General features: G+C 32.7%; 1 protein-coding gene across 33 annotated transcripts in view; it reads left to right on the top strand.

Annotated features, from left to right (window-relative positions):
- The window catches only part of Rims2 (regulating synaptic membrane exocytosis 2), a 418,336-nt gene that overhangs the window by 297,327 nt on the left and 105,775 nt on the right, over window positions 1-15,234 (top strand). For 12 of the 33 annotated variants that reach the window (XM_042673019.1, XM_042673018.1, XM_042673020.1 and 9 more), the window contains one exon: window positions 6,532-6,632. The exons of the other annotated variants lie outside the window; for them this stretch is intronic. In XM_042673019.1, coding sequence (XP_042528953.1) covers window positions 6,532-6,632 — 101 coding nt within the window. The remainder of the gene's footprint in view (window positions 1-6,531; window positions 6,633-15,234) is intronic. 33 annotated transcript variants of the gene reach the window in all.

The raw sequence follows: 15,234 nt of genomic DNA, 5'->3' as shown, positions 1-15,234 counted from the left end.
TCTGTCAAGGTGTAATAATGAATGGAAAAGGGTTATAGATATGCTCATTTTCATCACAAAGTCATGAGACTGCCACTTGGTGAGATTTTCTATCTCAAAAAAGGAAATTTTTTTTATAAAACCTGAGGCCTTGCTTGCACATAGTGGGTGCTTAATAAATTTTTATTGAATGATGAATTTAAAAAAACCTGAGGCCAAATATTTAAATAAATATGGAAGAAAAGGATAAAGAGTAAATGTTCAAACATTTAAAAAATGTTAAACCCTTTAAACATTTACGTGTTTAAAACCATTAAATTAGTCACAGGAATTTGGAATAGTAGCTAATGCAGTGTGTGAATTTAAAGACAGTCTTGGAATTCTATGATATTGATAGACATAGGTTTTTAATTTTGTAAATTTTTTTTCATAAATACAGTGTTTCTTAAAAACAAGCCATTTGGTTTTTGATTTCTCTCTGCTTTAAGGGGGAAAAGCTTTGTATGTTTTAAATGTATTTTAGGAAAATATAAGATGAATATTAGTGTAATTCATCAAGTAGAAATGATGAAGTTGATGGAATTCAGGAGGATTTGTTTATATACTTATAAAAAAGTACAGAGCATTATATTAGTTAAAAAGGTATTTATGAAATGATTTATAAAACAGTAAACCACAATTTTTAGTTTACTTAGGTATTCTCTTATAACAAGAATAATTTAGGATAATTTGGATATTAGTTTAATACATTAACAATTATCACCTGGATAAATATGCATAAGTATGTGTAGACTTATGAAATTAATGTGTTTATCCAAGAGCTTGATTGTTCCATTACCTTAGTAATTAAATTTTATTACAATGCATAAAGTGCTTTGATATTCAATTTGATTGCAAATGTGATTTATTTTTAAAACCTACTTTAACCATAAAATGAAATCAAGCCACTAAAAGATCTTCAATAAGGATAATTTATCACACATAAGAATATGGACTTTAGATGCTACTAGATAAATTTACATGAGAGTAGTTGAGTAAGAAAGTAGCAAACAAATATGTAAACTAATCAGTGCTTGTGGTCAAGTGATTCCTCTTTATTATAGAATTGTCAGGGCCGTGTATTAGACATTTTTACTGTGGCTCATTAGTGCCTGAGGGCTGAGAACAGGTGAAACAATCTACTTAATCATCTTGTTTTCCTTTTAGGAAATAAGTTTAGGATAGAATAGTTAGAAAACAGTTTGGTAATTATGCAGTCCATTCCTCTACCATTGACATGTTTAATTCAATCATGTTTAATTCAAACTTGTTTTTCATCCCAAGAAGAAAAAAAATGTTCTGATGAAACCAAAATATTATTTCTGAATTATTTTCCTAGTTACTGAGCAACGACCAATAAAGAAAAAGTTTGTTTCTGGTGGAGTTCTTTATGATGGATTTGTTTATCAATATGAGGCATTCTTCTCTAAGGATAATACTTTGTGGAGTGTTTTTGTAGTGTGAAAAGGTTGTATAGATATAGAAAAAGAAGAGAAGATTCTTGTCAGCCCAATAAGATGCTTATTATCACAGATTATTCTTCTAGGAAAAGTTAAATTTACACATTAAAAGGTGTATTTACTCACATTTGTGAGTGAAATTTTGTTGATTAAAGATTTTTTTGGTCAAGGATTTTTACCTTTGTTACTGTATATAAGTGATGACTGGATCTGGAGATAAGAGATTTGTTTAGGATTGGAATTTAAATTGATGTATTTAAGTGTATCACTCTACTTTCATTTGCTCATAAACAAGTATAGATTAATATTCTTTCATATTCTAGTTATGTTAAATATAATAATGTAATTTTAAATAACTAATTCTTGTGTAATTTAAAAACCATTAGTAAGGAAAAGATCACTTTTAGAAGTGACAGTATGTTGAATCTTGCATGACACTTTTAAATAAGGTTTTCTTTTCAAGGAAACAGCCATTAATGCATACTAAACACACAAAATAATGGATATCACTGTTTCTTTCCATATGTGCATGTATCAACCTTTAGTCATGCCCATATTCCTTTTTCCCTTTTATCCCTGCCTCCCACTGATTTGTTGATCTTCTTTCCCTTCCCCTTCCATAATATTCCCTTAGTATTCCCTCTTCTACTTTCAGTTCATCTCTCTCTCCCTCTCTATCTCTCTCTGTATGAATGAAAACATGATACTTGACTTTCTATGTCTAGCTTATATTACTTAACATGACATCCTCCAATTCCAACTATTTTCCTCCAAATTATATCATCATTCTTTTTGGTTGGATAATGCTTCATTGTTTATATATACAATATTTTCTTTAATCCTTTTGTAATAGCCCCACAAAAATAAAATACCTAGGAGTTAACTAAAGAAGTGAAGGACCTCTATGATGAAAATCTTAAAAACCTGAAAAAGGAAATTAAAGCAGAACTAAGGATGTGGAAAAACCTCCCATGCTCCCAGAATAGGAGGATTAACATCGTGAAAATGGCAATACTGCCAAAAGCTATCTACAAATTCAATATGATACCTATCAATATCTCCCCCTCATTTTTTCAATGAAATAGAAGAAGCAATCCAAACATTCATATGGAACAACAAAGACCCCAGATAGCAAATACAATCCAGAAAGAACAGTGCTGGAAAAATATCAATACCAAATTTCAAACTCTACTACAAAACCATAGTAATTAAAACAGCTTGATACTGGCACAAGAACAGATCTGAGGACCAAATGAACCCACAGACCCATAGCCACTTAATCTTCCATAAGGGAGCTAAAAAAATAGAATAGAAGAAAGACAGCCTCTTCAGTAAAAGGTGCTGGCAAAATTGGTTAAACACCTGTAGAAAACTAAAGCTCTCCTCATATATCACCGTACACCAGAATCAACTCCAAATGGATCAAAGACTTCGAAGTCAAAGCAGACACTCTGAAAACATTACAGGGAGGAGAAACTCTGGCGCTCCTTGGCACAGGCTAAAATTTTCTTAATAAAGACCCAGAAACACAACAAATCAAAGAAAGGTTGGACACATGGGATTGCATGAAACTGCAGAGTTTTTGCATGGCAAAGGACATAGCTAATAAGATCAATAGAAAGCCCAAGGATTGGGAGATCTTCACTAGCCACACAACAGACAAGGGCCTCATATCTAAAATATACTTAGAACTCAAAAAACTAAATCCTCCAACAACTTATCCATTCATTTCTTAACAAGCATCTATGCTGATTTCATACTTTATCTATTATGAATAGGGCCACAAAGTACATGGTTTTACAGATATCTTTTTTATATGCATGTTGACTTTATTTATTCTGGATAGCAATTCTCTGTCAGATGAATAGCCTGCAGAGATTTTTTTCTCCATTCTGTAAGTTCTTTTTCTATTTTGTTGTTGTCTCCTTTGTTGTGCAGACTTTTCTTTTTAATTTAATGATTTCTATTTGTCCATTCTTGGCTTTTATATCTATTTAGGCTATTGGAATCCTATTCAGAAAATATTTACCTACAGCAATATCTTGAATAGCTTCTGCTTTTTTCCTAGCAGTTTCAATTTTTGTGTATTTCATTAAGAGCTTTGATCTATTGTAATCTTTTTTTGTTGACGTTGTTTGTTTTACAAAGTGAGAAATGAGTCTTGTTTGAATCTTCTCCAAGTTAACAATTTTTCTAGCACCATTTGTTGAGGAGGCTGTACTTTCTTCTTTGTATCTTTTTGGTTCCTTTGTCAATAATCAGTTTTGTAGATGTGTTGGCTTATTTTTTTTTTGTCTTTCATCCTGTTTCGCTGGTTATATGACTGCTGTTATTCCATTATCATGATTTTTATTTTTTGTTATTCTTATGATGTGTAATATTTTAAAATTTTTAGGTATTCTGATGCCTTCTACATTGATCTTTTTTCTCAGGATTGATTTAGCTATTTAAATTGGATTTTGTTTCTAGTCCTACAAGGAGTATCATTAGTGTTTTGATGAGGTATGCACAGCATCAGTAGATAGCTTTTGTTACTATTGTCATTTATTTTATTTACTTACATTAATATTTTTATTATTTTTAATTAGTTGTGCAAAGGAGTTGCCATTCAAAAAAGCAGCTTTTGATTACAGTGTATCTAGCCATTTGAACTGCACTGATTCTCCCAGTCCAATGTAGGAAGGTTTTGCATCTTCTAGTCTTCAGTGTTTTGAATTTTTTTATTGTAAAAGTCTTTCACCCCGAGTTGTTTATTTCAAGTTATTTTATTTTATTAGGGCTTTTGTGAATGGGTTTCTTTCTCAAGGAATTCACTCTTGGTGATTTTTTATTTTGCTACTTTGCTGAATTTTTATTCAGTTCTAGAAGGATTTTTGCAGAGTATTTTGAATTTTCTACATATAGACCCTATGAATCTATTCTTGCAAATATAGATAGTTTGGTTTCTTCCTTTGCTATTTGTATCCCTTTTATTTTACTTGCCTCATAGTTCTGATAAAATTTCAAGTGTTGAGTTGAATAAGAGAAGTGAAAGGGGAAACCCTTTTCTTGTGCTTCATAGTAAAGGCAAGACTTTCAGATTTCTCCATTCAGGATGATTTGTGCTGTGCATTTGTTATTGAATCACAGCCACTCAATTTTATGTGCATTGTAGCTGCTTTTGAAATGCAGTGTCCAACTTGTATCAGAGTAAGTTTGTATATGGTTCAAAAGGTCTACAATATTTACTACTGAACTCTTTACAGAAAAGATGAACCAACTACTGCCAGTGCATCACATCTCTATTTCTGAATCAGAAGTTAATGTAGCTGGATAGGAGGTTGCTATCCAGTAAATAGCAAATAATAAATATTAGAAAATGTGTATCATTCACATATGTGTATATCTATGTGTCTGAGTCTATATGTTCCTAAATTTCCTTATAAACTGGTGCTATACATATTTAACGAAGTATTTTGCCATATAATATGATAGCAACATTACTTTTTTTTTTCTTTTAGAAACTTTCAAACACACTTTACGTACTGTATTTGTCTTTCAATGTTCAAAGTCTTTTGAACACACTTTACATACTATATTTGTCTTTCAATGCTAATTCTTTTTGATGTTCTGCTTGCTAATTCCTTTGTCATTGGAGAAAATAAATCCTTTTTCTGATAGTATCTCTTAAAGTTCAAACAATTCCATACTTGAAGTTTCATAGACTAGTAGATATGTATACTATTTTCCATATGCACTTGCATATAATATAAGCTCTTCAAACATACTTTTCTTCAGGATTATCTTAATCTTTTTATTTTCTTCTGTTTTGTCTTACATTCATTAACTTGTTTTCATATACAGTTTGTTTTTAACTAATATAGCTAATGTACAACAAATTGTGTAGATCAAAAGTAATATTTTAAAAATTAAAACATTAACATTAAAATATGACCCAGGATAGTATACTGTAACTTTAATTATTCTGCTACAATTTTAAATCTCATTTTCTTTTATACTATTTTTTAAAATCAAGTAAGAACTAAAAATACTTATTCAATAGATATACATTGGTCTATGTATCTTAAGTAAGGGACATAGATGTTTTTGCTTATATTCCTATCTATACATAGTGTTGTGAATTTACATGATAGCATGCTTTATGGCTGCCTACCAAGCCATTTTGCACACTGTATAAATTTGTACTGTATGATTTAGATTTTCTTTTTTTCCATTTTCTATATATAAGAGAAATATAGTATTCCTATGAAGTTACCTAATAAATAGTGTATTTTAAACTTTTACTCTGTTTGATAGGACTTATTCATAAAATTTAGTTCCCATTCCAGTGAAAGATTTTAAAGCCATACTTGATCATTTTTTTGAGGTAGCACCAGTTCAGGGAGCATTGACCTCATTTTATACTATGCTTACCATTTCACCTCCCACCTCTTTCCATTCTATTTTCTTTCTAAATTCATTTCAGTAATATTTTATGCCTTTACTGGCATAGTATCTTGTACAAAATGTTATTGTAAAGCATTTTTCTTGATCCTTTCTAGAAAATTTAACTTCAAAAGTTCCTGATAACCAGATCCACAAGTATGCTGAGACAACCTGTCTTAATATGTAGCTTAATTTTATGATTTAGCTTCTAATTTCATCTTTAACTCAATAGACTTAAAATATTTATGCAAGTAAATATGATGAGTTATAAGTCTAAATCCTTTTATTATTAGTCAAATTTTTGTGTTATCAAAGACATTCTTTTTGCACATTGGTAATTCCAGAAAGTGTTTTCCATCTAGTTTGGAGGATTTGTTTTCTTCTCTTTCAGGTCATATATATTTTATTCAGTTAAAATCACTTAACATAGTAATTAGTCATGCTTTTATTTACTACATTGTATACTTTAAATAAATCTAAAAAACACATGACATTTAATTTATATATACTACTTTGAATCAAAGTAATATATCAGTGTAGCATTTCTTCTTTTATACCTCCTATAAGTAGGACTCAGAAAAAAAACTGAACTGAACATTAATTTTATGGATTTTTTTCTACTCAATAGGTGCTATGGATATAGAGGAGAGAAATCGCCAAATGAAAATTAACAAATACAAACAGGTAGCTGGATCAGACCCCAGACTGGAACAAGATTACCATTCGAAGGCAAGACAATTTTCTTTTTAAAAGTTGTAAGATGATCAGTCATATGAAACCTCTAGATTTCTTTCACTGAGTGCAAATTAGCCAAGACAGAAACATATAAAGCAAGGGCCCCTTGAAATTATTAAGTGTTCAAATTTATTATGTGCTTGTATCTCAGACTTTAAGGATAGATATTATCATTTCAAAGCAAAACCCCACATTATTGTGTTATATAGGAGATCTAGAGCTAAACAACAAATCTTATAGGGTTGTTTTCATTTTATAAAACTTATAACTCTGGGGCTGGGAAGGTGGCTCAGTGGTAGAGTGCTTGCCTTGCATGCATGAGGCCCTCAATTCAATTCCTCAGCACCACATTAACAGAAAAAGCTGGAAGTGGTGCTGTGGCTCAAGTGGTAGAGCGCTAGCCTTGAGCTGAAGAGCTGAGGGATAGTGCCCAGGCTCAGAGTTCTGGCACCACGACTGGCAAAAAACAAAACAAAACAGGAAACTTATAATCCTTGAAAAATATTTAAGAATTTCTGTTATCATCTTCATTTTCTTAGATATTTTTCCTTACATCATTTAATTGAATTTGGTTTATTACTGTTATTAAAACAAAATACATATTATTAATATTATTATTAGGAGTTCAAAAGTTATTCTGTTGGTTTTTTTGCCAATCCTGTGGCTTGAACTCAGGGCCTGGGCACTATTCCTGAGCTTCATTTGCTCAAGGCTAGCATTCTACCACTTGAACCACAGTGCCACTTCTGGCTTTTCTGCTTATGTGGTGCAGAGGAATCAAACCCAGGGCTTCATGCATGTTAGGCAAGCACTCTACCACCAAGCCACATTCCCAGCCCAGTTCAAAATTTCTTTTAGTAACCATTTTTTGGCAGGACTGAAGTTTGAGCTCAGGATCTCAAATTGAGTTACACTTCCAGCCCTGCATTTTGTTGGCTATATTTTTGGAGATGAAATCTAACCAACTTCTGCCTGAGTTGTGTCAAACTGCAAAGTTCTGGATCTCAGCTTCCTGAATAGCAAGGTTTGAGCCACTGGTGCCCAACAAGAATTTCTTTAAGCTATTTTAATTAGGTGTAAGTGGAGTTATGAGATCTAACAAAGGAGGAAGTAAAGAATATTACATTTTAATGATCAAGACATTTTTGGGTGCACAATACTAGTTTATGTCATGAGTATTGTGTATACTGTGAGTATCCTTGAATTTTTGTGCTCAAGGCTAGCACTCTACAACTTTAGCCATGGCTCAACTTAAGGCTTTTTTGGCAGTAAATTTTAGACTAAGACTATTGGAAATAAATAAAATCACTGAATTTATATAGCTACATCTAAACTGATGAATGGCTAAGTGTTCATGTTTTATATAGTCATAAATGTTTAAAAGTAATTTTATCAGATGCTGGGAAAAAGAAAATAACAAAATATGTGAAAGTTGTTAATAAAATATTCAAATATTAATTATTATTACTGTTATGGTCAAGGGTTATTTTCCTTGGTTCAAAACTTTTTTCTATTGTGTCAAGTATAAAATAATAAAATTATAAAAACTAACAAAGGTTAAAAATATGAAGTTTGAATGAACATAAATTTTCAAGTCAGGTTTAGTGTTAGCCAGCCTGTAGTAAATAAGCCAACCTAATATTTTCTCTGATACAAAGAACAGTAGTGTATCAGACAGACTTACATTTAGTTATTCATAACAAAAAAATGACAAAATTGTCTAAATAAGAGACTTTCTTTTTTCCATGTAAAAGAAATCCAAACAGAAGCCCAACACTTGTATTAGTACTTACAGCACCAAGCCTTCTGCATTGCAGGTCCATTTTCACAGCATGGCTACCGCACTGAGAAGTTCTTACTTAAATTATCAGAATAAGAAGGAAGGCCAGCCAAGCCAGCCCACTGAGTTAGAAAAGTTGTTGCTCTCCTCAACTCTTGTTCTCAATTCCTGCTCAACGGTAAAAATTGACTAATGATCACCCTAATTACAAAGGATCCTGAAAAATGAAGTTGTTTTATTTTGCTCTTGGTTTTAGGCCAAAAAAGAAAGTTTGGATTATTTTAGTAAAAGGACAGGGAAGGATAAAGCATATTGGGTAGGCAGCCACAAGTAGCTTCCCTAGATAAGTAGATATTACATATTCTGATTACCAACATGAAAGACCAAGAACTCACAACTCTCAGTTGGCTGAGGTGATATTGAGGTGATTTTTGTTTCCATTACATGAGTAAGCAAAATTGCCTGAACTGATTAAAATGGAAGATATTGGGGAAGAAGTCAAAGATAACCTCCAATTTATCTTTGGATACCATGGATTCTGAGCCTGATAGTGCAGGAAGTTAGGGACTATAGAGACAGGATGAGCTATGAATTTGGTTTTAACCATATTGATTTTGATGGACTTGCCAACCATACTTCAGAGATATCCTGTTAGCACGTATGAATATAGGTCTAAAGCTTGGGAGAGAGGTAAGGAAAAAAGATAACTATCACTTATTCATTATGTGATAATTAAAATGAGCAGAGGATGGTGAACTTTTTTGACCAAGGGCCATTGCTTAACATCAGTCATGAGCCATACAAAACTAGGCAGATGGCCACAGGTAGCCAGTAGTGAGGTAGACTGGAAGCACTCCTGTCTGTCTAGTTATATCCAGTAGTGAGGTAGACTGGAAGCATTCCTGTCTGTCCAGTAATATCCAGATAATTTGTGGACCTTATATAAACTTCAGTTAGAGATTCCCACTTCTGTGTGTACAATGTGTACAATGAAAATAAAAGAGGGTTTAAGATAGTATTTAAGGAAAGTGGAGGCTGGGAAGGGATGTGAAGGGTAAACAAAGGAGGAGGCTGCAATGCTTGATAAAAGAAATGTACTCATTATCTTGCCCATGTAATTGTAACCCCTCTGTACAGTATGTTCACCAAAAATAAAAATAATTAAAAAAAGGAAAATGGAATCTAATTAGGGAAAGTTAGGCTAGGAAGAGATTAAGAAGGAACAGTCTGGGATATAGAAAAAAAAAAACTACGAGTAACAGTATCAGAGATGCCATTACATGGGGGTATCAATAAGAGAGAAAAAAGAAAACCAAAGATTTCATTGAGTGGTGAAATAGATTTTTGGTTTTAGGACAGTTTTAGTGAATGGTAGGTTAGAATGGGTGAAAAGTTACTGATTCTGGAGAATAAATGGTAAACATATTTTTGTTAAAGGAAATAGCATAAATTCTGTGTGGCAGTCTGAGATTTCTAAACCTAGACTTTCGTTGCAGAACTAACATAGGTCCTGTCTCTGAAAATTGTGAGTAATCAATAGAAGTAAATAAATAGGGCTGGGAAGATGGCTTAGTGGTAGAGTGCTTGCCTAGCATATGTGAAGCCCTGGGTTCAATTCCTCAGTACCACATAAACAGAAAAAGCCAGAAGTAGTACTGTGGCTCAAGTGTTAGAGTGTTAACCTTGAACAAAAGAAGCTGTGGGACAGTGCCCAGGCCCTGAGGTCAAGACCCAGGACTAGCAAAAAAAAAAAAAGAAGAAGAAGAAGTAAATAAATAATGATACTTCTTAAAGATATGCTGATCACTAATTGACATAGTGTTTCCACAAAGACAAACCTTTTGGCAAGTCATAATCGTCTACAAATTCTCCAGGAAAAATTATGTTTTTAGATAGTTTTTAGATAAATGCTAATGCTACCTTTACTCTGATTATGGTTTTTTGACCTTAAGTTGTTATTGCTGTTGCACATTTCAAAGAATTCTCTGGACAACTAAATTATATATACTTTATTTTCCTTTGCACATTGTCTCGAGAATTCTTAGTGCAATAATGGCTGTGTTTGTAAACCCCACACCTTGTACTATATTTCACTTAAGAATGAGCACTTGGTAAACTAAAATCTGCCATGGTGGCAATTTTTATAATTCAGAAAGTAGAAAGTCTGTTAATTAGAAGCTCCAATGGCCTAGATGCATGGCTCAACTGATAAAGCACCAGCCTTGAGCAAGGAAGCCAGTGAACAAAAGTACAAAACCCTAAATTCAAGCCCCACTACAGGCAACAAAAACAATCAAGCAAGCAAACAAATCCTCCCCACTCTTAAAAAGTTGTTAAATATTTACCACAATACCACTGTACACATTCCTCATAGATAGTGATGTAATTATGTGATTAAACTATATTATGACAGTGCCTTGTACTCTGATTTGATGCTTCATGCAGAGGCTAATACTTCAGTATGTTATCCAGATAAAGATAAACTATTCTATTCATCTTGATTTATTAATTGTTCATTGATTTCCTATTATATGCCAAGCACTGATCTAAATAACAGGAATACAAAAAAATGAATAAAAGGTATCTTCAGGGAGTTTATAATCTACAAAGGTGTGTGGGTAGTTAGAGAGACAGCATAAATAATAGTAGACAAAACAAAAAAATACACATGATGGGGCTGAGAAGGTGGATTTGATTCCTGGATTTGATTCCTCGGTACCACATACACAGAAAAAGCCAGAAGTGGCACTGTGGTTCAAGTGGTAGAGTGCTAGCCTTGAGCAAAAGAAGCTCAGGGACAGTGTCCAGGCCCTGAATTCAAGCCCCAGGACTGACAAAAAAAATGATACCACATTACAAAAACAGTTATGAAGGTTTGATTTTATAAGCACTTAAAGCAGTGATTAATTGTCCTTGAAGAAATAGAGGATGACTTTACAAAGGAATTGACATGTTAACTGTGCCTTCAAGAATTATTAGATCTTATGAAGAGGGTTTTCTGCTTGGTTACAGGACACCATTTCATCTGGCTTTAACTATCACAGAGCCTACCTCAAAAGTGTTGGAAGGATTAAATAGAATAATCTGCATAGATGATTTAACTAAGTAGAAAATACACATGTAATTATTATAGCTAGCTTTGTAATTGTGCTAACTATAGATGTCATCATGCCTAAGGACCGTCCAAAATGAAAACTTGATTCTGTGATCTCCAGTAAAAATTTTAGTTCCTTGATTCCTTTCCAGGTAGAGGCATTATATATTCAGTAGGCTTTGCAGTGCCTCAGAACACTTTCCTTTGAGCATGTAGCTACCAGTAATCTCTTGACCTAGAATTTCATTGCAGAATATCACAAGCGTAAGTCTAAAAAATACTTAAGTGTCTATGGCTTTTTCTCTCTTCACTCTCTAAAGTATAAACCATAATTACACAAATATTCTCTTTAGAGGTCCTATCTAGCCAAAATTTTCTCTCACAAATATAACTTTTTTTGCAGTGTGGCATTAAAATTAGGCACTGTAAGAACTTTAAATAGGACAGAGACAAAATTATTTGGAAGTAGATCATTAAAAAGAAAATGTTGCAATTGTGGTGCAATCAAAGTACTACAAATACTCTAAATTATAATATGCTATAAAAACCTAATGGAAGGAAGGAGAGCCTACTCTTGCTCATATGATTGACTATTAAGGAATTTCTTCTGCCTTTGTTCTCTCCTCCACATCCAGACTGATACCAAGAATTATGCTCAGAACTTCAGACTCCTTTAGCTACCAAAGATTGTTTATTCTAGGATTTTATTTTTAAAAACAATACCCAGTGTTTTCTCTCTGAATATGATTTGAAGGTAACTTCTAAGTATTTCTTGATAACATCAACCCTATTTTCTTCAATATTGGACTTTTACTGCACACTCGTTTGTACTGATCAATTCCTTATATTAATTAGCCTTGATTTCTGTTGAGACTTATTAAATTGAGAACAAGCTATACTTAAGGAAACTCTCATAGTCCACTGTCATCTTTTTTCAGAGTTCATGTACAAAGATCTATCAAATAGATTTGAGATGCTGAAGGAAAATCAAACTGGGAAGTAAACTAAGAATTTCAAGTGAGAATACTGGAGTAAATAAAACTTTTAGAAATTCAATTTTATGTTTTTCTCAAGCGTATCATCCTAAAAATTTTAACGGTAATCTTCTTTTCAATGTAAGTTTGCAAATAAACTTACTTTCCATTAAACTTAGATACATAGGAAGAATATTAATTTTCCAAACCATGTAGGGACTCTTCAGAGTCTAGAACATGCTAAAGAATAATAATTTCCTGTAAACTTTTCTTATTCGTGATCTACATGGTAGGTAATGTACAAATCGTCAAAGTGTTGTCGGGAAAGGCTTTACTTCATTCTTTTCCAAGATTTTAATGATCTTCAGTCAGAGCAATTTTCAGTTGAGATCTTGAATCTTCTTTGTTGTTTTTTTTCCTGTAAGAGAACAGTGAGCACATCATTTATTGTTCATCTTACAGCTGTTTCCTAGTGTATTCTAATTAAAACATTTACTGTGGAGTGCCAAAGTAACAACAGTTATTTCTTGAATGAATTCACTTATTCACACTCATAGTTTATAACTTTCTTATAATAGTAATTTATTTTCTTTTGTATAATAATATAGTTTATTTTATAGCTAACATTTACAACTTTGGTATACTTATTAAGTGTGAAAATATACTGAAACATTGCTTTAATTAATTATTACTTTTCTGGGGGATAGTAAATGTGAAGATGTTTTATTCTTGACATGTTCAAAGTATAGTTTTCCAAATTTTCTTTATTCAAATATTTTTATATTCTTTCTCACTTTCCAGATTTCCCATTCAGATTATCACATATCTTTGTGTAGTGCAAGTCTGAGCTGTCCCTTTGGCAAACATGCTCAGTTGCTTAGAAGTTAACAGGAAAGTGTTTTTGGTGCAGGACTTCCGGAGATAGCAGAATATCATTAAATTAGAACTTTTCTTTCTGTATACAACACACTCCATTCAATATGAGTTTAATGGTTTTATGGCTTAGGCACTGGAAAAGAAGCTGCTAATTGTTAAGGATACTTCTAAACATTTTGAAAATACATTTCTGAAAAGTCCTTAAGAGGGAAGCTATCTTTAACTTATTCAAAAGATGGCTAAGCAGCAGACACTTAAATCTGACTTTTAGGTTTAAGATAGATATGAACATAAGAAAGCATAGTTTGTAATTTTATAGGCTTTAAAATTAAGCATTAACACATTTACACACATACAAATATATTCCTACAGATCCCTATAAAAAGATATAGTATGTGATAAATTACATAGTTATAATCTGAGAGCTCTTATCTTTCCTTAAATTTTACAATTCTAAAATTTTAGCTCAACAAACAAATTTTTTTGGGAACTCATTTAAAGATATATGCAATGCACACTGTACTCACAAATGTGTAACAAACTATACGAACACTTAAACTGTAAATTAGCTTATGTGCATCAAAGAATCACAAGTACAGGATTGAAAGTTATGACAGACCTACAATGTTAAAGTCTACATTAGGCAGAGTTTAGTTTTGACTACTGAAATTTAAAGTTAAGTAAGTAGAACTGGGCATGGTGGCTCATGCCTATAACCCTAGCTACAGGAAGCTGAGATCAATTCAAAGCCAGCCCTGGCAGGAAAGTCCATGTGACTCATCCCCAATTAAACACCAAAAACAAAAGCTGGAAGTGGAGCTGTGGCTTAAGTGGTAGAATGCACAAAAAGCTCAGGGAGAGTGGCCAGGCCCCTAGTTCAAGCCCCAGGACCACACCAAAAGGAAAATAGAAAAAAGAGAGAGCAAGAGGGGGGTGGGGAAGGAAGGGAAGCAAAGAGAAGGGAAGGGAAGGGGGGAGATAAAGGAGAAGGGGATGGGAAGGGAAGGGAGGAGAGAGGAGAAAAAAGAAAGGAAGGAAGGAACAAAGAAAGAAAGGAAAGCAAGAAAAAGGAAGAAAGAGAGAGAGAGAAAGAAAGAAAGAAAGAAAAGAAAGAAAGAAAGAAAGAAAGAAAGAAAGAAAGAAAGAAAGAAAGAAAGAAAGAAAGAAAGAAGTTAGTTATGTAGTTAAGATACAGAAATGAAGATGAAGCAAATAAGACAAGAACCAATCAGAATATTTGGAGGATATTTGGGGGAAGGTATTGGAGTATACATTTAAAATGAGGCATAGTCTACACCAGTCCAGAAAAGGCATATACATATTTCCTATTGAGAAGAATTTAGTCTTGTCCTTTAGTTGGGAATCCATATTTCCTTGTAAGGTTATAGAATATGGAAAAATCGGACCAAATGAGGATGGTGACGCCAGAAGTAATTGGAAATCAGAGGCACACTTGGCTTTAAGAGTTTAGTTTTGGAAGTGGCGCTGTAGCTCAAGTGGTAGAGGGCTATCCTTGAGCTGAAGAGCTGAGGGACAGCGCTCAGGCCCAGAGTTCAAGCCCCAGGACCGACAAAAAAAAAAAAAAGAGTTTAGTTTTGTTTTAGAAGAATATTTTTGGAACAAATCTTTTAGATATGTGTAGAGATATAATTTTTATTTTAGCTTCAGTCATATTATTTTTAGTGTTGGATATTTCTATCAAATATATTTTTAGCTAATATACTCCTGGAATTGACAAAAACAACTATTGTCTGATCATTACCACTGCCACATCATCATTGCCATAATTTGCTACTACATTTGCTATGTGTCAAATATTGTGCATATACCTATATTTTTGTGTTTAGTACTTGTAGTAATCCTAAGAAAATT

The sequence above is a fragment of the Dipodomys spectabilis genome, unplaced genomic scaffold, assembly GCF_019054845.1.
Source record: "Dipodomys spectabilis isolate Male_0828 unplaced genomic scaffold, ASM1905484v1 ptg000783l, whole genome shotgun sequence".
Taxonomy (NCBI): Eukaryota; Metazoa; Chordata; class Mammalia; order Rodentia; family Heteromyidae; genus Dipodomys; species Dipodomys spectabilis.
Note: the sequence above shows the minus strand (reverse complement) of the source record. Positions and strands in the feature narration are given on the sequence as shown.